Source organism: Pocillopora damicornis, chromosome 7, assembly GCF_964200805.1.
Source record: "Pocillopora damicornis chromosome 7, jaPocDami1.2, whole genome shotgun sequence".
NCBI classification, from domain to species: domain Eukaryota; kingdom Metazoa; phylum Cnidaria; class Anthozoa; order Scleractinia; family Pocilloporidae; genus Pocillopora; species Pocillopora damicornis.
In genome coordinates this window covers 24,908,445-24,933,867 of record NC_142676.1, presented here as the reverse complement: position 1 = coordinate 24,933,867, position 25,423 = coordinate 24,908,445, and the positions used below count along the sequence as shown (strand labels likewise).

Sequence of the window (25,423 nt, the reverse complement as noted above, 5' to 3'; positions counted from 1 at the left end):
TCTAGAGGAAAAGCCTATTATAATTGGGAGGGTCTCTAAAAATATAATCTTCAGGTATTTATCTTAAATCTTGAGTTTCATTTGAGTGACCCGTTTTGAGTCGGTGATTCAGTTCCTCCTCACTGCACTCCATGAAAAAAAAAACAAAAAAAGCAGTAAAAAAACGAATTACTTATAGGTACGTTGTATGTCTATTTATTTTTTTCGTCTTTTCCCTCGGTCAAATCGTACAGATTCTGTTTAACTTTCGGGAGGAAGCGTACCAGCGAGAAGTTCGAGGTCCTCGCAAATTCCTCGTGTCAGTTGAGGAAGTTGATATCAGTGGATATAAGAACGGATTACCAAAAATACTGGCAAAAGGAAATTGAAAGTAAAGTATAAATACGTACCAGATACAGAGATCTGTGTTTCAAAAGACTGCAAGATACATTTCAGCTTAGATGTGAGAAATTGTGCTCACTTGAGATATTAAGGGAAGATTTCTGATTTAAAGAACTAAGTTTCTGTTGTTTTCCATTTTAAGAACTTAAGCCTTTATCTCCAAAGTTAATCTTCGCCATCTTTAGCCGTACCCAGTCCTCCGTTAATTTATCGTCACCTCTTTGGTGTTTTCCACACACGCCAATCATTCCAAATTTCATTCTACAAAAGGCAATTCTCTAAAACGCCAAAATGAAACCCAACATTCAAAGTAAAAAATCCATACTGCCTGCCATACATTTCTTACAATTTTGGTCATGAGAGTTTGGTGCTAAATCAAACTTTATCCCAATGCTTTTATATTTTTACTTCTCCTCTCCTTCGGGCTTAAAATGTATCGACAATGTAAGGGGAAATCATTTTTGTTCTCTCCGGGATTGATATTTCAGGGGTAAGGTTTTCGTGACGAAGTACATACTTTAACTCTGAGGCTTAACTTTGATACTTAAAATAAATAATATGATAGGCGTTGGTTTAACCATTTATGGAGTGTGCGCTCACCGTTCTTCTAGGGATTTAAAAATGTAAATCTTAAGACGTTTTACAGATTTTTTTAATGACACTTGGGATCTGCTTACCCTTTTGCAGGTTGATATTTATTTTCGTTTCAGTTTTGAGACCCTTAGGGGGGATACTGCCTGCCTGATACTGGTTGGGACCATTGGTAAGTCTCCGCTATAGGACCCTTAGGGGGCTCCTTGATGAGACCAATGGCATGTCTTCGCTAAGGGACCCTTAGGGGGCTCCTGGATAGGACCACTGCTTTACAATCATAGGGAGGTTGAAAAAGAGACAAGCGTTGAGAAGTCTTTAGTCTTAACCATCGTTTTATTCGAGGGGGTGGGGGTTGGGGTAGGTGGTGTTTCAGGGTAAAGACAAGACCTTGGAAACGAATTGACGTAACGGCAGTCAAAAATCAACAGACGCATAGTAAGTTTATATAAATTTATATTCATCACTGCAGTTTAATACAGTTAGGTAATCAAAATACTGACAGCTGCCTACACACGCTACTCGATAGAAGAGAAGAACAATTGATACTTATTCTACATTTATCTTACGTGGCATTTCCTTATGAATTGGGCCAGAAATTAAAATGAATTCTTTAGTTTATAGCAATAAGCTAATGGGTGATAAACCACTCGACAAAAATATCTGATTGTAGAAATGTAGACTACCATAAAACGGGACTTCGACCCCTGCTACCGATATTCATCGCCAGAAAAAGCTTTTCATTCAACGCAATTCAGTCTGAAGTCCGAAAAATCCAAAACTGAAAGGAAAAACAAGCAGCAGACCGAAGCAGCCAATTGTACCTTACTTTAACATGCTCTAGTTCACCAAAATATATATTTCGATCTACATTTGAGGTGTTCTTCAACGTTCAAAATTCGTCGAAGTTTTCTGTCCAAAATATGAGCGAAGGTTCCATACAAAGTATTACGAACTGCCTTTAGTGTGTTTAATTGTTAAGTTTACGGTTACGGCAAACGGCAAAACTTAACTCTCGTTTTACACAGAATTCGATTACTTCTTAAATCAAGCATGTAGTTTAAAAAATCTCTTATTCGTAGTTTATGGAAGTATTGTTACTTCTGAATAAAAACGGCTGCAAGGAGACAGCAAGAAAATTTAGTTTTGACGTTTGCCCTCTATGTCATTCTTATCCTTTCCAACCTCTTTTCTCTACACAGAGTATAGAAGACACAAGCATACTGTCTGGAAACTACAAACAAACTGACAGGCTACAGTCACCCCAGACTGGCCCCAGTAACACCACCCTCACATTACAATACCATAAAAGTGTTTACAAATCACTTTCGCCATAGAGTGCTGTGGAGAAGGACATGTAATCCAAAGCACCTGGCACAGCGTCAGGTCCCTCATAAGGAGCCATTCGAGCAATACAATACTCAGCTTGATCCGGTGGCAATTCGCGTCTTAGTTCTTCTGTAGTGATAAACGGCTGTAACAGAACAAAAAATATATGTATTAACATTTTCACGAACGCGATCGGAAACAGGAACTGATTGTTCACTTTTAGTCATTAGCCTTTACACCCTATCATCAGTATGCATTTGTTTATCAATCAAGAGCTTTTTTAGTGGGTTATCATTTCCTATATTCTCGTCACCTTAAGATTTGAGTCAGAGGTGATATTGTGGGGAGATATTAGACTATAGTCAAATTTGGGGATTGAAGGGTTAAAATTTTTCCGCGACAAATAAAGTAAAATACGAACAAGAAGCTGTTCAACCACCGACGACATAAACCAAGCAGAAAATGGGACAAGGGACGTAAATGTAAAATAATATCATGAGAGATAGAGGGTCACCTTGTCCCCAGCAAGGATTCTGAATGACTCCATGACTTGTTCAGCGGTATCCGTATCAGCTACTTCACGGGTCATGAAGTCAAGGAATGCTTGGAAAGTCACAAAACCTGTGTTGTTTGGATCTACAATTGTCATGAGTCGATTGAACTCTACATCACCCTGTGGGATTTAATAAATTAATAATATAAACATAATATATAAGACATAATAGAATATCAACTATTCAAATAACACGCTCCCCATGTTTTTTTTCTGTTTACAACCATGAGCAAAAAGTATCGCATTAATTCTAGTGTTACTGTTCCTTGTTGCTCTGTGGCTCTCACTTGCGTTCACATTGCTCTGATACGCCCTGTGCGCTTCGTTTTGCATTGGTTTTGCTAAGCTGCGCCCTAAAAGCTAAGATTTTACCTCGCCTTGAAAAGCTGTTCGCATCTCGGATCAAATAAAGTCCGCGAGGTAATACCCACTATTCAAGTGGCGTTTCAGAGCTGTGCTGTGAGTGAAAAGCGTGTGTGTGTGTCAAGCACGTTCACAAACCTTATCTCCTTCAGGAAGCGAGTGTCCTAAACTGACCAAGCACTGTCTAAATTCATGAGGCTCAAGTCGCGAATTTTCATCCTAAAAAAAACAAACAAACAAACAGAAAACAAAACAAAAGTTAACGCGATAAAAATACGACGAAATAATATTTAAAATGTAACCTCTGATTTCATAATATACCACCGAGAACTTTCATTACATTCGCCTACTATTTCTTTACTATTTCAGTTGTGCAAAAATTTATTGGACTAATGTGCATGTAAATATCCATGAAACGTGATGTCACATCACGGTGTTGGTTTACATAGCGCGCACACACTAGACTAACTACAAACGCATACCAAAGGGATAGTGCAATAAGCTATGATCCTATCTCTCCAGTATCAAAGTATAGCAAACCTTATCGAAAAAGTTGAATGAATTTCTGAATTCTTTCATCTGTTCTTCTGAGAGACCTTTGGAATCCCTTGTTAGAATCTGCGAATACAAAAACACTTTGCCTAAACAAAGTTTGGGAAACACACTCTTCTTAATAGAAATGGCAGAGAAAAGGAAGCAGATTTTCCCTTTGCTGTCCTCAATTGTTACCTTAGCCAGAACTAAGTCAAACAAAGCTATCAAAAGTCAATCAGGAAACGAACTGCAAAAGACATTGTCAATCGATTTATCCATGATATCAGCTTCACAATATTTTCAATTATTCATCCAATGAACGTTTAACTGAATTCCAACCTGATTTTCAACTTCATTGATGTTTCTAGCGATGGCGGTTAGCAGCTGCTCCCAGTTAACCCGAAGGGCCTGCACAAAAAGATAGAAATTCATAGTTATTTATTCATTCAAGCTTTAACCAATCATGGTTTATGGCAGTAACTTGAAATGCGCTAGTCCATCACTTGACATTACAGGTAGACATAGCTTGGTTATAGCAACAGAGACCCTGTTGGCTTTCTAGTAATAATTTCTGCTAGCAAGAAATTCATTGATCATGCTTACTTCCATAGTGTACTCTGCATGGGGGTTCTCAAAGATCAAAGCTTCTTGGACATCCTGTAAATATAAGAACGTTTTCAAAAATTTAATAGTTTTCAAGGCTTAAGACGGAAAGGCGAAATCTTACCCTTTTGAAAAGAGAAAGCCATTTTTGTAAATAAGAGTGTTAACCCCTCCTTTATCTAGAGTAATACAAAGAGGCATTCACTTCCTCAATCACATGTTCCTTTCCGGCAAATTAATGTATCTTTTGCCTTTTTTTTAAATCGAGCAAATATTTTTCTGCTTTAAGTTGAAGAGTGGTTTGCAAGTCACAGAAAATGGTTCCAAACAAGTGGACTCGAGCAACGTGAGCCGAAAAGAATTCTACAAGCAGTCTAGGACTGATAATATTAGTGCCAGACCCCAGCAAACCTCTCCTCGACTCGTTTCAAATCTTCTCGAGGGAGGAGAGACGAGCGTTCTGCAACGTTAATAATGAGGACCTAATTTCTTACCTGGTTAACCAATTCTAACTCATCCATTTGAGGCTTGTGGCTGGTAACATCTCTTTCGAGTGCTTGTATAGCTTGCAGTTGTTCCTGTTATTGGTTATGATAACAATACCATGAGCTTTTGTATTCATTACTACCCACATTAATGGAATGGAAAGTGGATGCCAGGGGGGTATCCTTTGGCTCCCACTGTGTTCTGCCAGCCCCCTGTGAGAATACCGCCCCCACTCTTAGGACTGCGGAGGAACAGCCGCTAAAAAAACTACGCGAGAACTCTAAGATACTACGTGAGGGTACGTTTTTGACAATGACCAACGACCATTAGAGCCCTATAAGCTCCCACTGGATGACTTTGCTCCATTGTCATTTTGCCAAATGTTATGAACTTCATTATTATCATCGCTTCAGAATACAAAGCCTACTACTGCTATGGCGATGCAACAACATACCTCCAAAGGTCCATTGGATGTCAAAGTAATCGACCGTAACTCCTCCTCGTTCCGTTTGATCCATGGTCCGATTTGATTAGCCTTTTGTGCAAACTCCAACCGAAGTCTCTCGTTTCCTTTTGTCTGTTAAGGAATATATCTTTCCAAAGTAAATTGTTATTTGCGATTATAAGAAACGGCTTCTGCTCGAGCTCCCCCCGTAACACTTTCCTTACCACGAAATTTTCACTTCAAAAATTTAGCACTTTGAGTAAAACAGTTTCAAAGACAAGAAGTTCGGAAAAATATCGTCCATTTAAAGAAAAAAAATGGAAAAGTCATTTCTGAAATTTAGTGAAAGATACGTTCTTGTCTTTCCTTCTCATTTTCAAGCAGCTCGTCTCTCTTTGGTACCAGAGTTTCGACCTCACTCCATGCAAGCATGATTTCCTTTCAAAGAGAAAAACAAAGATAATTGATTTTTACAGCATTCCTAAACTTGTTCAGAGGCATACTCAAGGCAATACCGTTATTATTCGATTAAGCGCCGCGGTGTTCATTAAGTTTTTTGTGATTCGAGGGCGGCGTTTATTCGAGGGCAGCATTTGTTCAAAGTCCAAACAATAGTATGGTAACTGACCATTTTGATTGTAAAGAGCAGAAACATGTTTTAGTGCTTGTTTAAAAAGTCATTTTTTATCTTGCTCTTAATTTCACAATTTGCATGTTAGTACTACTGCAATACATAAAGTGAATAAAGATCTTGTGGCGGATATGCTTTCTGGACATCAGAACTGGTACATTCAAAAGGATCCGTGTCTGGTCCACTAAAAATTTCCAACTACGATCGAAGCAATGATCGCTGTGTGCTCTTTGAGTCTATCATTCGAATAAACGCCGCATGATGATGCGACGTTTATTCGAGGGCGGCTTTAATGAATATTTTTGCTCTAAAATACGGCGTTTATTCGAGGGCGGCGTGTATTCGAGGGCGGCGTTTAATTGAATAAATATGGTCAGGCCCTCTCAAGATACAAGTGCGGATTAATTTGCTGGGAAGAAAGATGATGAAAAGGTCAACGGTAAGTGAAAGCTACTGAATACACACCGGGGTGATATTGTTATTTTACTAACAGTGCTTGGTCTCTGACACTCCAAAATTAAATTACTGACGCAAAACCGAATTGTTACCTGTTTAGTAAGGCTGGTGTAGGGGTTTTCCTGATCAGTAAGTCTCTCAATGTCTTCACCTAACTTCATAATGGAGTTATACTCATCTGACGCAGCTGGCATGTTGTCCTTGAAGTACTTGTGGGCATCTTGCAATTCCTATCAGAAACCAAAATGCAGTTGTCTGTTTATCCTAAGATCTTGATAACAATTTTCCACACTGTCTGTCCTACATTTCTTTTAATTTAAGCTCAGAGAATTATGAGTTTAATCCCACAACATCTCCTAGTTAAGATTTTCACCTTTCCTCCCATCACTTTTCTACTTGAAAACGTATTGATATTGAAAGGAGAAACTTCTGATTGGCCACCGGTTTTTAACCCTTTCACTCCCAAGATCTAATTAGTAATTCTCCTCACTGTCTGCCATACAATTCTTATGACGTTAGCTCAGAGAATTTGGTATTGGATCAGCCAATAATCCCATAATTGATATTCTTCTCTATTCTCATCACCTGCCTGCTTGATATTGTATTGATATTGTAAGGAGAAATTTTGTCTTGGTCATTTGTGGGAGTGAAAGGGTTAAACAGCACCTGGTCTCCAACCTTTAAGTTAGAATTAAGATTTTTCTTACCACAACCTCCTCCACTGTATGCACACTGAACATGTCCATTAAATCTTCTCGTGCACTTTCAAGCCAGTTGTTGAATGGCTTAAAAAAAAACCCGAAAAAAAGAGATGCATTTGTGAGATAAAATCAGACCTACAGAAAACTACAGAACTTCTGGCTAGGATTAGTAAACAAACTTGTAAGGTTAGGAAATAAAACTGCCAGTATCAACTGTGCCACTAAGAAAACTGTAGGATCAGTGTTGTATATCAACCTATACACTCTAACATAAAAGTATCCATACTCTCAATACTCTTCTCTATACATTTAATTTGGTACTGAAAAGGAGAATTTGTGTAAAAATCAAAGATTCCTAGGTTGGTGATCATTTCCTCTACTCTCAAGATAGTAATGAATGATTCAACAGTATCACTGTAAAGAGAAATTAAATACTGGTCATTTTCAAAATGTAAAGGGGTTAATTCACAAATTATGTTGCTGTTTGCATGCAGCTGGTAAACAGCATTAGCAAACAACCATTTTGTCTGGCTATAGTTTCAGAAAACTAAATCAGCACATCTCTTCAGTTGAGCCAACCCCATTGCAGCATAAATTTGAAAAAAGTGCACAGGGGCTAATTTAGAGTATACAATTTTTATTTCATGATAAAAGCAGCTAATATCTGATAAATAGTTAAGCTGGCAATAAAGTAATGTCTCTTACCGCAGCTTTTTTAGCAAACTCTAACTGCAAATTGTCCAGTTGAACCAGTTCTCTTTCATGGTCCTAGAGAACAAAGGTAAAAAAGTTGATTCAAACCCTTACAATAACCTGCATAAAGAACTTTAATTAGTTTATTAATGGAAAAATAAATTTATGTTGAGGGCAAACTGTCATTCGATCAATGATCACATTGTTACCTCTAAATAATTTTTGTCAAGGTAAATTCCCTTTTAAATCATTTTCTTTACCTGCAGTGAGTTTGTTGGAAAGTTGATCAACACTAACAGCCTTTTTAACATACCTCAAGTTTTTTCCGTCGATCTTCTGTTAGCTGTCCAAGGTCTTTCCACTCGTCACAGATTTGCTACAATTAGAAGTGAAACAAAGATCCAATTCTTAAATCAAGGCATATGTAAAATGTTTGCACACACTCTTACTTTTAATCAGTGACCAAAGCAGTGGGAATGGAGGAATTTTCAAATCTAAGGTGCAGGAGTATTCAAAACATAAACCTCTCAATTTCAAGGTTGTATGCCTGCCAAAGAGTTACTGGGAACTCCATGGTGAGCCTGGCTATTACTTCATTGCAACCTGTGTCACTGTATTTTGAGAGTGGCTCTTTAGTAATTTCATATAAATGACAAAGAAACCCCAAAGCAAGTGTTGAAAACTGTTTTATAATACTAGAACATACCTGGCACCTTTCATTAACAGAGGCTACTCCACTGTATCCAAGTGCACTGAAAACAATCAAACACTAATTTTTTATCACAGTTACACCAAGTACTTGTCTTTGGTAGCTAATAAATTAGCAAATAAGCTAAGTCCAGGGATGGTGTTTTAAAGCACTCAATTAATTTTTTTATGGGAGATAAAAATTTGAATATGATGCAAAACATCCTATTTTGAAGCCTATATTGATACAATTTTACCCTGACACAAGTCTAGGGGTCAAAGATTATCCTAAAATCAATTTAATTTGTTTTTTCACAAGATGATGATCCATAAAAATTTATTTGTCCAGAATAACATTTAAAACTTAAAACTTACTTAAGCTCCTGAGCAATTGCAACTATTTGCTCCACCCGGTCTTGATGGGCTGCTAGATCACTCTCAAATGCCTCATGCTTTTTCTTCAAAGCCTGAAAAATATCGATGCATAAAGGTAAGCACACTTAATTCCCTGCCTTCTTCAAAGAAATAAAGAAATAAATGCCATCAGTGATAACAGTAATGATAATGATAATGATAATGACAGCAATGGAGATAATGAGAGTGATAATGACATTCTACGAACTGACCTTAAGTACTGTTTGAAACAAATTAAAATTTATTTACCAAAATGTCAGCTAGTGAAGCATTTTCAAAATCATCTTTCTTCAACATGTCAGTTTTTCCACTGGTCCAAGCTTCGTGAATATTGCATTTGTGTTTGAACTTTTGTGCCAAGTGGTCAAGTCGTTCCATCCTTTTCAGAACAAAATTTATCACATTGTTATCATTTCAATATACCATATTTACCCATGTATAATACACACTTTTTCTATAAAAATAATCATCAAAATTGTGGTGCATATTATACACAGTTTCTATTGTTTTTCAAGCACATCCTAATTTGCATACGTTCAAAACACAACAAAGAAAGTAACAAAAGCCTAATAATAATTGGTCTTTATTAGCTTGAGTTAAATAATCTACCCATGAAACATTTTCAATTTTGATCCACAACCACAACTAAGAAAGTAACAAAAGCCTCATAGTAATTGGTCTTTATTAGCTTGAGTCAAATAATCTACCAATGAAATATTTTCAATTTTGATCCATGAATAAATTTAGTAGAGTATTTACGAAACAGCTGATGAGATAAACATCACAATCGTACCGTATTACTGTAATCACAAGTGATCAGAAATTCGAAATGGTAACGAAACTTACCACTGTGAAACATCAGTTGTAGGAAGAATTAATGTGTTTTTCACTGTGAAAATGTTTTTTTATGAAAAATTTGGTCAAAAATCAGGGTGCGTATTATACACTGGCACATATTACATACGGTTAAATATGGTAATTTGAAATTTCTACCTTGCATATAAAAGGAAATGGCTGAAAATATTACCAGTACATTGCATTAAATCAGGATTAAAGCTGCCAATAACCCATACATCAGGAGTTATTTTCTTCCTTCAGAGCTTTCACTTGCTACCAGACCATTTCTTTAGTTTTTATGAGCTAGGTGTTAAAAAAGTCTGTGCACAAAACTTTTACCTTCTCATTTCCTTTAACAACCAATCTTCAAAATCTTTCTCTGCACCTTCTAAGTCTCCCCATGCACGATTGATGTCCTGTAGGTACATATTAGGAATTTAATGATCATACATATTAGGAATTTAATGATCATTTTGTTTCCTGCAAAATCCCTGTGTGTACTGTAGTTAGGTAATAATTAGTAGATGTCTTATTATTATTGGCTTGTTCTTGACTGTTATTAGCTCACTAAAATTTGGGTAAACATGCAAATATTTGGAAATAATGGTCAGAGGCTACTCCAACGATTCCTAGAGAATGGTGATATTTTCTTGGCTCATAAAGTTAGAATGCGCATCACCTGATAAAGTTGCACATAAGTTAGTCTTTGAGTTGTATCTGTTTTTAACCCTATACCCCTTAACATCAGTATGTCTATTCTCAATACCCTTCTCTATACATTTCTCTTGGTGCTGACAAGGAGAATCTGTTTAAAAATCACCTTTAGTTGGCGATCATTTCCTTTAATCTCATAACCTTGATGTTTGATTCACCAGTGAGTGAGCTGGTCATTATGACTTACACTGATCATTTTCCCTTCTGTTGGGAGGTATGCAGGTCGATTTCCAAGGCGAAGTTTGGTCTGCAATGTGTTGAAATTTGTCTCCAGCATGCCTTTTTCTTCTACTCTGGGAGGCTTTTCACTTCTTCGGTACACACGAAGAGCATCAAGCTTTTTCTGGGAACAGAATTCAAATCTGATTACTAAAACTGTTAAAATTAAACCACAGAGAAATTTTCATAAGATCAAATTATTCCTGTTCCAACGTGTCATTATTTTCAAAATATTAGGTTAATAGAGGGAAAAAATTGGAACCTCTCCTAAATACCTGCATATCACCCAGTGTCCCATCACTTGATCTATCCTTCAGCCATGGTAGGGTTTTATTGATCCAGTCAAGAAGCTAAAAATGAGAAATAAGACAAGGAACATTCACAGTTGAAGTACACATGGCTGCTCAAAACACTCCTTTAATTAAAGAAATCACAGACTACAATGCATGATTTTACAAGAAAAACCACTCCCTTCAAGAGGCATCTTACCTCATTTTCAAGATTTATATATTCTGACTGTGAAATACAAGTTAAACCAAAACACATGTTGGCAAGTAAACAAATCTGGGATACATACATCACTTGCAACTTTTTCATAGTCCTCCATCATCTTCTCGTTATCTCTGTTTATATTGAGAACCTTACCAATACGCTTGGCCGCTGTGTCAGCCTGTGTATCACAAGGAAAAAATACATGGCACTGAGTGACAGTTATAAATACCATCAAAATGAATTGTTGTTAATCCTCAACAACAGAGTGCATATTCTCCGTCCTGTTCTTTATACATTTCCCATGGTACTTTAGCTTCTTCAGTAGATAATAATCCCCTTCATTCTCAAAACCTTAAAGCTACAATCAGTAGTGTTTATGTAAAGAGAAATTAGATACTTGTTCCTTTTAGGGGTGAGGGGATCTAAGTACCTATGACAAAATTTGTGGGGGTTTTTTTGGTTGGTAGCTACATTTAAAATTTGAAATAATTGGCCTTAACGCCTAGCAAATTCTCCTTGACCATTTCTTTGCACATTGAAAGTACCATTTGACAGCCAAAAAGTGTCTCATTTAGCATGTGGTCAAAATGATCATGTTACATAGCTGTGAAGTACAAAACTGTAAAGACACAAAAAACCAGTTTTGAAGTTTATTCATTTGTTTCGCCAGAGGTTTTGCATTGTTCAGGCAACAGAATATCGGTCAGCATATTGTTAAACTTACTATACTGGTAAGTTTAACAAAAAAATTCTTTTACCACGGTGGAATGATACAAAATCGGAACTGACTAATCTGGAAAGAAATTTCTCATCAATGATTAACTCCTCTTCATGAATGAACCTGTCTGGTCTGCTACTGCTGAGTAATGATTAACACCCTCAGTCACACAGATACCTTTTGAGAGCTGGTAAAGGCATGGTAATAGGATGAGACATAAGTCATCACAGCTCTTTCATCAGGCTTTACAGTGTTCACCATGTCTATCAACAAGAAAGAACAGTAGAAAAATAAATGGTTTTTCATTATTTGCTCTTTGGTATCACCAAGGATCCTGACGAGAACATATCATCCTTGGCAGTGTCATAGCCTAACCTACCTTCAGCGTCAAGCATTTTGGGAATGTCCAGATGTTCCTCAGCAACATCAAAGGCATAATTCAAGTTTTCCAAAGGCCTCTCCTGATCATAAAAATGTAGAAAGAGTCATGTGTCACAACAGGACCAGACAAGCAGGTAAGCTCCTAACTGTACCTAGAGTGAATCGAATCACTTCTTTCTAAAGAGTGTTCTTTTTAGCATAAGAAAACAAGAAAAAGAGTTACTGTGAGAGTGAATTGGATAAAGATTGACCAACCACTTTCTCAAATAAAGGAAAGCTGAATTTTCAAGATTAACCCTTCTTTCATCCAAACAACTTTTATAAAGCAAACTTTCTCGAACTTTATCCACCAAAATGAAACAGAATGATACAACTTTCAATTCAGTGACAAGAGCAGATCTGTAAAAGCATCTCTTTATTCAGTTTAGATGTGGGAAAGTGAAAATTGTGTATTTTGAGAACCCATTCTTTAGATAAAATTGCTTCTGGTCTGGTTTGTTAAAATTTCATGCAAATAAGAAAGATATAGCACACAATGAATTTAAATAAAATGATAGACAGGTGCTACAAGAATAAAGTTTTGATCAGCATATTTGCCAAAAGGGAGAAAATTTTAAATAGTCTTTGAGTTTGGTATAAATTTATTACAACAAATATTTCAAGGCACCAGGGCAGCTTTCCTAATTACAAGAGTTACTAACAATATATCATTCAAAGCTTGAGGTATTTAATTTTTTTTTGTTGAGCATCATAAGTCTCCAGAGAATTGTTAATTTTCAAAGTTTCAATCATACACAGGCATGAAACAATTCGATCTAAATAGAATATCATTGCATAAAATATTGCTCTTTGGTGCATGAATGATCAAACCAAATTCAAAAGATACTCCACTAAAATTTCCAGAATGTCGTAAGACATATTTATAAACTAGTTACGTAGCCACCTGTGAAGTTCAATTATGTTTTTTTAAATGGCAATTAGACTTTCAGGTTTTCAAAATAACTCTGAGCTATTGAACCATATAAATATGGAAAACTGGTACATATCATTTGACAATAGTGACGATCTTTTCCTTTAATGGCAATATGTGTTAGACAGGAAACAGAGGTAGTTACGCATGCATGCATAAAGTAGCAACATCAACTAAACCTGACTGAGGTTTAAAAAAATTTCACTCGTATTGGCACTCGATAAAAATCAAAATCGTTTGTTAGTTCTCTTGTACAAAGCTGAGATCACGAAAGTGCACCAGATCACGCATGACATTCAAATGACATTCGATTGATCCAATATACGACACACCCTGCGGTTTTCGCGTAGCATCGACTTTCTGCTAAGTACAAAGCACCTAACGGAGTGTCCGGTTAGTGACAACATCTTACCTTGCTCAGGGAGTTATAATCGATAAGGTCCGGCCGATGACGATGAATAAGAGCACAAAAAGCCAAGCCATCTTTAAAACTACAAGAAAATCCACAGTGTTCGCGTTAGTTAAGTTATTGTCGGAACAATCGCTCACCGCAAGAATCAGATAACATATGCACACACACATATAGATAAACACGAATACCACATGCATACAATTGCAGCTATCGCTACGAATCAATACGAATAATCTACCTTGTGTGAAAGTTTTGCACGTTGACATTTTTATATGGAGCAGTTTTACGCTGACACCAAAGCAGCAGGCCATCCTTTGCAGACAATTCTATCGACAAATGAGACGGAAAGACGACAATTACGTTAAAAACTCTTGCAAACTAGGAAGTTATCAACAGTGGATATTTGCCAAGCTTTACCTTCTACTGCTATATCTTGGATCGCAAACCGAAGAATTATCGTCCAGATCATTCCTAAAATCATCTTTAAGTTACCATCCACAATTTCTGAAAAAAACATAGTATATAGGTGAACGAGTCCATGCTTGTTTCCTTAGAGAACAACACCCCCCATAACACTGCCAACCTCTAACATACCTTCAGCTCCAATCGACACTAGTTTCACTCCTTTGCTGGCCACAAAGTCTAGGGCTTTATTGACATTGGAAATTTTATGAAATCGCAGCCGTCCTTTCTCGGGTTTAGGAAGTCTTTCGCCTGATATTACTTCTAGCAAAGCCATCAGTTTCAAGCCATCGCTAAAGTCTTGGTCAATTTCGTCAATTTGGACGTTAATTTTTCGAAGATGAGAATTACACCAGGCCGTAAACGTCTGCGTACAAAATAAAAGAAATAAATGGATCTTGGGATATATAAGATGTTAAAAATTAGAATAGTTTCCGTAAGGATGGAAACAAGTAAATCATGCACTCGCTGTTGCTTTGTCACGGTACTGCAGCTTATAGCTATTAACGTACCTTTTTTTGTTGTCTTTCCCAGGCAGGATCAAGCAACCCTCTATCTTCCTCATTGTCGTAGTAGTAGCCATAAATTTCTGGTTCATCAGACGCCATCGCGAACCAACAAAGTTGCTACTTGAATGATAATGTTTCACTTGTAATTCGAAGCTCTAAGGTTGGTTCGATTTCTTATCGAATAACGACCAAAGCGTTCATTCCCAGCTCTAAGTCGATCGCTCACGGTCAGCCTCGTAATGAAGTATACGTAAAGATTGGCGCCAAACATCAGCAAGGAAGAAATCCAACATGGTGACTGATGTGGAAATCGAGCGAGAATTTGAGGAGTTTTCTGTCTCCATAGATGATCTCTCTGTACTAGATAAATGTAGGTAGTTAGTATAAAATAATGATACCCTTTTCCATCCATGAGGTGGAACTCTTACCAATAGTTAATCAGAAATGAAATCTTCTGATATATTGTTTTTTTGCGCACATTAGTGAAGGAACTTTGCGTCTTGTACCATTTGAGTGCCTCTGAGTTAGTTGAGGAATGGATCGCCTATGTGACATCTATTTCATCTACTCATGAACCTGATCTTTCAACTTTGGAAAATTTTGAAAGAAAGGTAAAGACTCATTTAGTTTGTAACTTTGGTTGTTGGGAAAACATTAGTTGTAGCTAGGTTATAGGTACAATATTTTTTCGTCGTTCGTAGGCAAAATTTTTTCCAAGATTGCAAAATATTGTAATCTGAAGAATTTTAACAGCGTAAGTTTGCTTCAAATTTCAAGAAAAATGATATGATTATTTAGTAAAGATAAATGTTAGATGTTAGCACTCTGTATTCAGTTTCAACTGTTTGCACAGTTTGGAATTAACCCTTCAAACTTTATGAGTGACCAGAATCTAATTTCTCCTCACAGTAACACTGCTGAATCATTCAGGGAGATCATAAAAATAAAGAAAATGGTTGCCAAACGTAAAAGCTTTGATTGTTTTAGGAATTCTCCTTGTCAGAACCTAAAGAAATGACTATAGAGAAAAGTATTGAGAATGTGGATACTGATGTTAGGGCATAAAGGGTTAATTGACATTCTCTAAGCTGGTGACCAGTCTCAGATGTGTTAGACGCATATGTTGATTGGAGAAATGGGGTAAGGAATTCCTTGGAATCAATCAAATTCAAGGTCAGTTATTGACACAGTTACTGTATATATGAAGAATTTTGGGCCTGCAAAGTCTTTAATTCTTGAGCATGTAAGGTTCAGTTTCTAAGATTCCCTTTCATTAAACAGTATTTGCTAGTTTTCTGTTTTTTTCACTGAAATAATTCCTAATGTTTTCTTGTGTCTGTATTTTCAAATGCAGTATAAAGCCAAGAAACCACAGAGGCAGTTGAACATCAAAGTGGAAGAGACCAAGCCTGCACTGTATAACAAGGATAACATAGATGACCTGTATCTTTTAATTTGCCACAATATTGTGATCATTATTGAGATTGCTTTTATTGCAACCTGATAATTCTCTAGTGTTCAAATCACCTTAGATACTTTTGGTCTGTCAGTTTTCACCACCCTATTTTGCCATAAGAAAGTCTGTAGTCAAAACTTAATTCAGGAGGGCTGACTGTCTACCATCTTCAGTCAATTCGAAGGCTGAGGAGAGGAAATATGTTTCTTATGTCTTACAGGCAAATGGCTATACAAAAACTTTTCTCCATAACTGCTGAGAACCAGTTCCAACTAGTAGCACTCCTGATGAAAGAGAACCAGCTACTGGTTTTGCTGTTATTCCTTACATTCAGGGTGTTACGGAACCCATCAAGAGAATTTTGAATAGCCAAAACTTTAAAGTTGCTCAAAAACCTTTTCAGACTTTGGGTCATATTTTTGCCAAACCTAAGGATCCTGTCATGAAAGAACAACGAACCGATGCCTTTTATTCTATTCCTTGCAATGACTGTGACAACAAATTACAAAGTGGTTTTCTTTTGCAAAAAAGAAAATTCAGCTTTATCAGAGCACACATGCCTAACTAACCATACAATTGGGTGGGATAAGTCTAAAATTATCACCACTAATCGGTGTTACCACCAGCACCTTTGTTTGGAAGTTTGGCATATTAACTCCACCCATGCTCCTTTAAATCGTGATGATGGTGGCTTACTTCCTGATGCTTATTTACACCTATCAGAAAAAAGGCAGCTAATTAGTGATGATATAAAAGAACCTCTTGTTGCAGCATTTAGATCACCCTCGATGAAGGTACTAGACAGGAGTGTCAAAACGTTGGGTCTATAAATTGTAACTTCTTTGGTTACATTCATTAAATCTGTAAACCAGATTAGCATCAAACCATGTCTGGTTGTCCACCTGGTTGCCATGTGACCTTTAATATATCTTACTGTCAGTCTTGTATATCAAGTGGTTTTAAAGCCCAGGTTTTGACAATATTCCTTTATTCATACAAAACAAACATTGCATCAGACCTTGACAAGTATACACAGTATAAATGCGGAGGGTGAAGATTTGTATGAATGCTACCAAACCCCTGGAAACAAGGTATTGGGCTCTGTTCTGTTTATCTCTATGAATTAGACTAACTTGCATGGCTGCTCTCGTTGAGTTGGTTTCAGCTCAGTTTTGATCATTTTGGAAAAAAAATTAAGTATTGCTTTTCCCCTCCAGAAAGGATGTCTATCTGTCATAGGTTACCTCCAGCATTGAGTGACATTTCTCTGATAGTTCTCAGTCACCCAATTATAATCAATCTACTTCTGTTTAACCACAACAAACACTTTTGGTTTAAATTGTCTGATTTCAGGGGTCAATGAAAAGACCTCATACAACTCCTGAAGCAGCAATAAAAAAAAGACATGCATCTGTTGGTTGGAGTCCTGGGACAACTCCTTTATCGCCAGCTAGTTTTTCTCCTGCCAGGTAATTGTGTGTAGGAGGTAGGAATAAAAGATATATCACTCATTTGGGTTAATCTCATTGTCATGTGTTCTTGGGGAACATAGAGACACCTTGACCAACTGGCAACTGACGGAAATCAATGGAATTCTCTGGCCAAGGCCTTATTTGCAAAGATACATGGAGAGGACTAAGTGACTAATTAACATGTGTCCACCAACCTATTTGTAACTTGATTGCCAATTAGCAGTGGGGCATCAACTGACACTTTGACCTTTCACAGAAGAATACTTACCTGTACTGACACATTAGTAAAAACTTGAATTTGCTTTAGCAGCCTGTTCAGGAAACTATTCTGATCAAAATTATGTTAATCATTTTTTGCATAATTGTAATAAAATTACATAATTTGAACTTGATATTTGGAATTTAAATATATTTATTCTTTTTAATATGACTGATTTTTTAAAAGTATCTTTTATAGCTTCAATATTTTTTAACTGATAGAGCATACAGAATAATTTCTCATGAAATAACTTGAGATAATCAAGCTGTGATGGATCAATTTCTTTTGCTTATTTACGTCGTCCTCATTTGTGAAAAAAACAAATGTTTTATATTGTTTTATAGTGCTACACCCAGTGTTAAGTATGGTTCCCGTAGCAACTCAGGAGAAGTTGTGTGCTCCTTTAATCCCAGTGGAGATAATCCACAACGAATCTTTCAGCAGCATTTACCAGCATCACATCTTACAGTGCAATGTGCAGATCAGAAAGAGGCTTTTGATGACTTCAAATACATGTTTCATAAACAGGCTGATAAGGCAGCTGGTATGTCTTTTTATGCTGACTTCTAATATTTCAGTAAGACTGGTAAGATAGATCTTCAGTAAGCTTTGGAAAATGTTAAAATAATTTAATTACAAATTTGTTGTTAGTTTCTTCTATTCTTTTGTTTTTCTCTCTTTTGCATCACTAGTAAAATTAACCTGTATTTTCCTTTTAGTACTAAGTGACCTCATCGATGACATGGCAGAAAAATTACAGGAAAGTTTAGGCATTGAGGAATTCTCAAGTCTTAGTATTCCAACTCAGGTACTTCTTTAGAGATACAGAGTAACAACCTTTTAATACATGATAAAACTGGAAACAGCACACCATACATGGATTGTGGTTGGAAGATTGTTTTTTTTCTCTTGTAATGGTATTGTTGAAGGTAATTTAAATAATTTATATAAGATATATGTATAAAAGTGTATTGTTTCATAACAAGTACATATCAACCCTTTTTTTTTTTAAATTTAGGAAGAAGTTTCTGTCATCGGTCGTGTTTGTTGTGATTCCAATGGCAAATTGAATGCACAGTCTGTAATACTTGAGGGTTCCCAGGAAATTTCATCGGGACAACGAATTAAGTTGGACCTTTCTGAACTGCGGCAGTTTACAGTTTTTCCTGGCCAGGTAACTGTGTCTTTCATCTTATCTGTTCACCTTCATTATAAAATAAACAATAATTAAACATTATTATTATTAACTTATTTTTCAGGTCATTGCCATTCAAGGATTAAACAGCACTGGGCAAAAATTAGTTGTCAATAGAATTTGTACAGTAAGTCAATGAAATTCATCCATTTAAAAGTTTCACTTTGTTTTAAAATCATAATGATGGCCGATGATTAGGCTGCTGGGATGAAGACAAGTGAACCCTTAGGGTGACAGGTGTAAGGGTCCAGAGGTATTTCCCAGCTGAGATCAAAGTTTCTGTGGCTTGACTGGAATTATGGTTGCTATGTCCTTGCTTATTTGCAGTCAATTGGAAGTTACTTTTTCTTCATTTTGTAAAGATTCAACTCTATGGAAAAATTTAATTTGGTTCTTATCTGAAGGGTAAGAATTATAGAAATCAGTTCAAACATGAAGTGAACAGTTTTAAACCAGTATTATTGTTTGACTTTGCTTTTAGGGAGTTCAGCTTCCTTTCCGCTCATCATTAGACAATGTTGAGGCAGGTTCAGAAGGCATATCCTCAGGTAATTCTTGCTTTCAGCTACTGATCTATGTAAGTGTAGATACAGATTATAGGATTTACTCTGCTGCCCAAGAGTTTTCTTTAACCCTTGAACTTCCAGAAGTGATCAACATGTAATCTCTTCCTGCAACATCTATACATTATCCAGGAAAAAAAAAAGGTAGTGAGACTACTCTAACTTATCAAGCAGAATTTTTTCTTCAATCTAACACCAAGTTCTCGTAACTAATTGACAGGGATATGTGTAAAAGCTAAAGAGGAGAATTAACAATCAGATCTTGGGAAATTAAGGGGTTAAAACATGTTATAGAGAGCCTTACACTGTGTTTTTCTGACTACTTCTACTTACAACAAATAGGCCACCATACAATGATTGTTGGTTTTCTTTTTTTTTTTGCAGAACCTTTTTTGATGTTAGTAGCTGCTGGTCCCTTTACGACTTCAGACAGTCTACTTTATGAGCCCCTTGCTGATCTAATAAAAACAGTTCAAAATGACAAGCCAGATCTTCTTATTTTGGTAAACACAGATCATCAAATTGGTTCCCTTTTCAGAATGATCTTTGAACCACAGGTTTATGAATTACTTTTCTTAAGTAATTGCTCTTTCTACTTTCTTTTCTTCCTAGCTTGGACCATTTGTTGATAGCAAACATGAACAGATTTTTGTAAGTAAACTGCAACACTTCTTGTTTATATTGTGCTCTAAACTTTTAGGGTAAATGCAGGTTGTTGTGATTAATGGTCATGTAAATTCATTTGAATTTGAAATTTGGTTTTAGTACTAAATACATGATAAGATTAGCTTCTAAATTCCCCATATGGGTGGTATAACAACTGTTTAGCTCTTTCTAATAAAAGGGATTTCTGCAATTTGCAGAATGGTGATTTAGAGGAACCATTTGAAGAAATATTCGATCGCCAAGTGCAGCAGATAATCAAAGCTACTGAGAAGTAAGTAATCAATAAATTTTATAGTAAACCCTGTCTTGTTAACACTTTAATTTACTTTTCTTGATATTCTTGTGAAACTTATTACAATAAAGTTATTTTCAACAAAACTGTCACCAGATCAGCCTGATGAGAGTACTTGCTGGGTCAATAATTCTCCTGATAAGTTTTCAAATGAGTTTTTAAAAAAAAAATTCCTTAAACAATATGATTTTTTCCTTTTCAGGCTTTCCACTGTGGTTATCTTTGTACCATCATATCGAGACATTCATCACCATTTTGTTTATCCCCAACCACCCTTCAGTACTAAAATTGACATCTCAGAATCCAGTACAACAGAGGTATGCCCATTAGTTATATCTGGCTGTGCAACTTAACCCTACTTGCAGTATCACCCCTGAAGCACTCCTTAAGGTCATGAGAATAAAGGAAATGATCAACAACTAAAGAAGCTCTTGATTATCACACAAATTCTCCTTGTCAGCACATTAGGAAATTTATAGAGAAGTGTATGGAGAATATACATACTGATATTAGGGAGTAAAGGGTTAAGTAGTAATTGTAAGTAGTTGTTTTAGTATGCAACTACTTGTGTCACAAGAAATAGAGGAGACACAAAGACACACTTTTCACCAGCATTGTTGTTTTGATCTCTTACAGCGAATTCATTTTGTGCCAGATCCATGTACCCTTGTGGTCAACAATGTGACCATTGGTCTCTCATCCATGGATGTTTTATTGCATCTGGGTAGTGAAGAGACAGTTTGGTAATGAAATAGTCTAGAATACTCATATCAATATTTTCATTATTTTATTTATCACCAAACAACCTCTTGATATAGTTTTTCATAATATCTTAAATTACATTTAAAATATTTCCTTCATGTACCTTCACTGGTTTGTTTCCTAATTTTTTGTTTGCTTCAGTCCACCAGGCTCCTCTGACAGACTTGGTCGTCTTGTGAGACACATTCTTTACCAGCACAGGTTTGATGAAATATTATGACATAAATTAATTTAGTAATATGGAAAGTGAAGAGCAAACATTACAAGAGCAAGTCTGTAATAATTGGAAGTGACTACTGTTTTCAGCACAAACTCATCACTGAAAATTGTCAAAATATTGTCCTTCCCTTTTTCTAGATTAATCCAAAAATTGTTGAAAATGTTTTGTTTGCAGTTACTACCCCTTGCATCCACCAGCAGAGGATGTAAATCTGGACTATGAGCAGTTTGAAAAGCAAGCCATATTCCCTTACAATCCTGACATCTTGATCCTGCCATCAGACTTGCGATACTTTGCAAAGGTAAAATTTTTCCCCAATGATCAGATGTTTTAGTACATAAGCCTGTGGGAATTCCTCTCTCCGCTACTTATTGTTTGGATGAGATTAGTGGGGAATATAGGCAAGAAGGGGGAGGCAGGGGCTAAACAGTTTGCTAACTGAACTTGAAATCCAGGCTGGTTCTCTTGGTGTGTTCTTTGTTCTTTAGGTAAAACACTTCACTCCTCTGGTCCCCCCCCCACCCCCAGGAGAGAGTGGATGTAGGTTGGGGGAGGGGGGGGCACTAGCAAGGGATTAGCCTCCCATCCATAAAGGGTGGCAATCTTCCTAGTCAGTTCTCCTTATGGAAACCAAAATAAGCCAAGGAGGAATAAAAAATAGGAGTTTCCAACTGATGTTTCACCCATAGTCAACCCACTCTTGGCTGTTGTCAGTTGATGTCTCAGTTGAGATGTCAACCAAGGTGTAATGCTATTGGTTGAGTGAGGTTCAACTATCAATCAAACATTGGCCCACTATCCTAAGATTGTTGGCTGATCACTGACTTACATATTGATCAATCTTAATTTCACCCCACTAGTAAATAATCATATGTTGAGGGTGGTTACTATTAGCGCACATGATCCAGCACGAATACTTAGGTAGCTGACTATGTAGAGTAGCTGCTAACATTTCACTTTGTATATCACTACAGGATATTCTTGGGTGTTTGTGTGTGAACCCAGGTCGACTTGCTAAGGGTCTTGTTGGTGGTACTTATGCTAAAGTTAGTGTGAAACCTTCACAACATCATGTTGAAAAGACAACATCTCACATTTTGCAAAGTTCTGTGGCCCAGGTCATCAGGATATAACTCTTTGTATGGTGAAAAAATATTGAAATTCACAGCTATTCATTCTCATAGTGCAGTGCAAGAACATGTTCGTTTGCCAAAAGTACCTCTGTCCCTAGTGGTAGCTGTGCTTGAAACATTTGTAAAACTTCAATACGACATTAATAGTTCAATATATGCCCTTTCCTATCCTATACTTGCACTTGTGATTTGATGGAGATGAGAAAACAATTACTTTTTTAGCATCAATGTCCAATGTAAGATAGATTGTTGGACTCCTGTAAGAGTGTTGTATTTTACTGAGTCAATGTAATATGTTATGAATTTTCAAAACTCTAAAAACAAGATTGAGGTCAATGGTTATGAGGGTCATCAGAGAGAATATCTCTTCTGCCTTTTTTTAATGTAAACTGTGGACCCCTCACTTCTCAAACATAATGTATAAAGGAAAATAAAATTTTGCAAACATTTACAAGACCTTTTGTGTTTGCTTCAGTCACCTCAAAAATTTATCCAATCCTTTCTAGGTTCTAGGTCCTTTCACACAGACCAATTACAAGCACGATGTGTACACTGTCCTATAAGAGCTCAAATCCGACTGGTGATAACCAATCATGTTCGAGAATTTAGTTGTAGTTTTGATTAATTGTGAATTTGATGCAGTTGGTATTTTCTAGTTACAAAGATTCTTTCATATTAAGATGGACAAGCAAGTAAGGCAGCCGTCAACTTTATGAAGTTCAGAATTTTCCAGTTCAATCTTTGGTCCTGTAATTTGATTAAACACCTCAATACTGTTTGGAATTTCGTGTGCAGGCAAGTGTAACAGTGTACCGTTGACAAATACACAGTTAGCCGCAGTGTCTTCAGGTACACTTAGCTTTTCGTAGCGAAACCTCGCTTTTTTCTCCACTTCGGACCAAGCATTCTTGGCCTCTTCACTTTCTCCAACCACAACGATATCATCGCCTGCCATAGTCATCATGGATTTCAGGTGAAGATGCTCGGTTACTGGAACAGCTGTAACGGGGTAGCTAGGGAACGTTTCAGCCAAACAATTTATTCCTGCTTGATTTGTTCTGGTAGACAGCCCTACCAGAAATTCTTTGCCAGTAAACAGTACATCTCCGCCATCTAAAGCAGCCGGCTCTTGCATTTCTTCGATCTCCAACCCAAGTTTTTGGAGAGTTGTCTTCATTTTCGCTGCTTCACCACGTCGAGTTGTGTGACCTAAACGGGCAAGTAGGGCAACTTTGTCACACACAACAGCCACATCTTCGACAAAGACACAATCAGGATACTCCTCGTCCGTAGGCAGCTCTGTAACTTGTAATCCAAGATCTTTCAAGGCACGAACATACGCGAGGTGTTGTTGCACCGCTTTGTTGTAATTCACGGGTTCTGGAGGATCACTAAGTCTTTGCGCAGCGTCAGGAAGCGAGGAAGGAATTCCACAAACTATAGCTCCTGTATATTGAAATTTTGAAGGTTTTTGGTTCATACTGGAGGTTAAAAAAATTACTATCGAAATATGCTGTGAAAACCAGCTGGTTTAACACCGGCGACCCGCAGGCGATTCAGTGATTATGTTGAGGCGAGAGTTCTTTCAGGTCTTGTCAGCGGTCGCACCGGTCTGCAAGTAAGTGGCCAGCGGGAAGTAAAAGAATGGGAACTGTGACAGAACAATTGTCGTCCGTTTGAGAATCTCGGAAAGGTTGCAAAAGTTGTGCACTAAACGTTCATGAAGTCTGGGGCAAACCTTTCCAGTAACCTGGTCTTGCACTTTGTCAATTCTTGATGGGAAAACGGGGGAGAGGATTTCTCCTCTTTGACCTTACTAGTTAGTGCCAACCTTGGGTATATACTTCATGGCTGAACGCCATATAGATGACAAAATGGCTGAAAATATTTATGTCATAAGCTTCATGTATGACTTACGATATGTCCTAGTTAACCTTATTCTACCCCTTCTACCCTAAGTTAACAATTTTCTACCGCTTTAACCCACATCAACCCTAGGTTAGCCATGTTCTCTTCCATTGGCTCCCATCTACCCTTAGCTATGTTTTAGCACGGTAACCCACATCAACCCAAGGTTAGCCATGTTCTATCTTGTTAACCCCCATCTACCCTAGGTTAGCCATGTTCTATCTTGTTAACCCCCATCTACCCTAGGTTAGCCATGTTCTATCTTGTTAACCCACATCAACCCAAGGTTAGCCATGTTCTATCTTGTTAACCCCCATCTACCCTAGGTTAGCCATGTTCTATCCTGTTAACCCCCATCTACCTTAAGTTAGCCATGTTCTACCACAGCCCACATCTACCCTAAGTTAACCATGTTCTACCAGCATAATCCATCAGTTGAATTACGGTTGTGTTACCCTCCTAAAATGAAGTTGCTATTATTATTATTATTATTATTATTATTATTATTATTATTATTATAACCAACATTTCCCCTAACTTAACCACGTTATACCCCATTAACTCACATCTACCCTAAGTTAGCCATGTTCTACAAAGTTAACCCCCATCTACCCAGAGTTAGTGATGTTGTAGCCCATTAACCCACATCTACCCTAAGTTAGCCATGTTCTACCCTGTTTACCCCAATCTACCCAACCTTGCTCCTGGGGTCTCTCATTCTATGGGTGGAGAACAGGGGCCCTAAGAAGGACGCTGGGAATGAGCTCCTCAGGAGGTACCTTTTTGAGGAAAGGGGATGGGGGATTAGGAGTAACATCTCTTCAACAGGGTGTCTTTTTGGACTGGGAGGTGTGAATGGATATAGTTCCTAGTCCAAGTGTAACCACCCTGTTGGAATGTAATGGCAATGGCTACA

General features: G+C 37.0%; 3 protein-coding genes across 3 annotated transcripts; 1 reads left to right on the top strand and 2 right to left on the bottom strand.

The window, feature by feature from the left end:
• Positions 1–1,411: 1,411 nt before the first annotated feature.
• Positions 1,412–14,822, bottom strand: LOC113667159 (alpha-actinin, sarcomeric). The gene is made up of 27 exons (XM_027182946.2): positions 14,585–14,822; positions 14,205–14,439; positions 14,028–14,114; positions 13,849–13,936; positions 13,611–13,689; positions 12,227–12,308; positions 12,025–12,110; positions 11,215–11,307; positions 10,913–10,987; positions 10,606–10,761; positions 10,044–10,120; positions 9,117–9,246; positions 8,829–8,920; positions 8,473–8,518; positions 8,080–8,142; positions 7,779–7,841; positions 7,080–7,157; positions 6,465–6,602; positions 5,639–5,723; positions 5,295–5,410; positions 4,849–4,932; positions 4,355–4,408; positions 4,091–4,159; positions 3,758–3,835; positions 3,356–3,436; positions 2,816–2,974; positions 1,412–2,446 (listed from the first exon to the last, which is right to left on the bottom strand). Exons 1-27 carry the CDS (start codon positions 14,678–14,680, stop codon positions 2,288–2,290), a joined length of 2,649 nt encoding a protein of 882 aa, XP_027038747.2. The 5' UTR covers positions 14,681–14,822; the 3' UTR covers positions 1,412–2,287.
• Positions 14,611–23,050, top strand: LOC113667156 (DNA polymerase alpha subunit B). The gene is made up of 18 exons (XM_027182944.2): positions 14,611–14,951; positions 15,065–15,192; positions 15,936–16,024; positions 17,074–17,128; positions 17,391–17,506; positions 18,113–18,312; positions 18,488–18,576; positions 18,787–18,942; positions 19,028–19,090; positions 19,445–19,511; positions 19,911–20,029; positions 20,139–20,177; positions 20,390–20,463; positions 20,687–20,801; positions 21,121–21,227; positions 21,388–21,447; positions 21,641–21,767; positions 22,441–23,050. Exons 1-18 carry the CDS (start codon positions 14,873–14,875, stop codon positions 22,597–22,599), a joined length of 1,842 nt encoding a protein of 613 aa, XP_027038745.2. The 5' UTR covers positions 14,611–14,872; the 3' UTR covers positions 22,600–23,050.
• Positions 22,939–24,079, bottom strand: LOC113667158 (N(G),N(G)-dimethylarginine dimethylaminohydrolase 1). Its single transcript, XM_027182945.2, has one exon. It carries the CDS (start codon positions 24,077–24,079, stop codon positions 23,270–23,272), a length of 810 nt encoding a protein of 269 aa, XP_027038746.2. The 3' UTR covers positions 22,939–23,269.
• Positions 24,080–25,423: the final 1,344 nt, after the last annotated feature.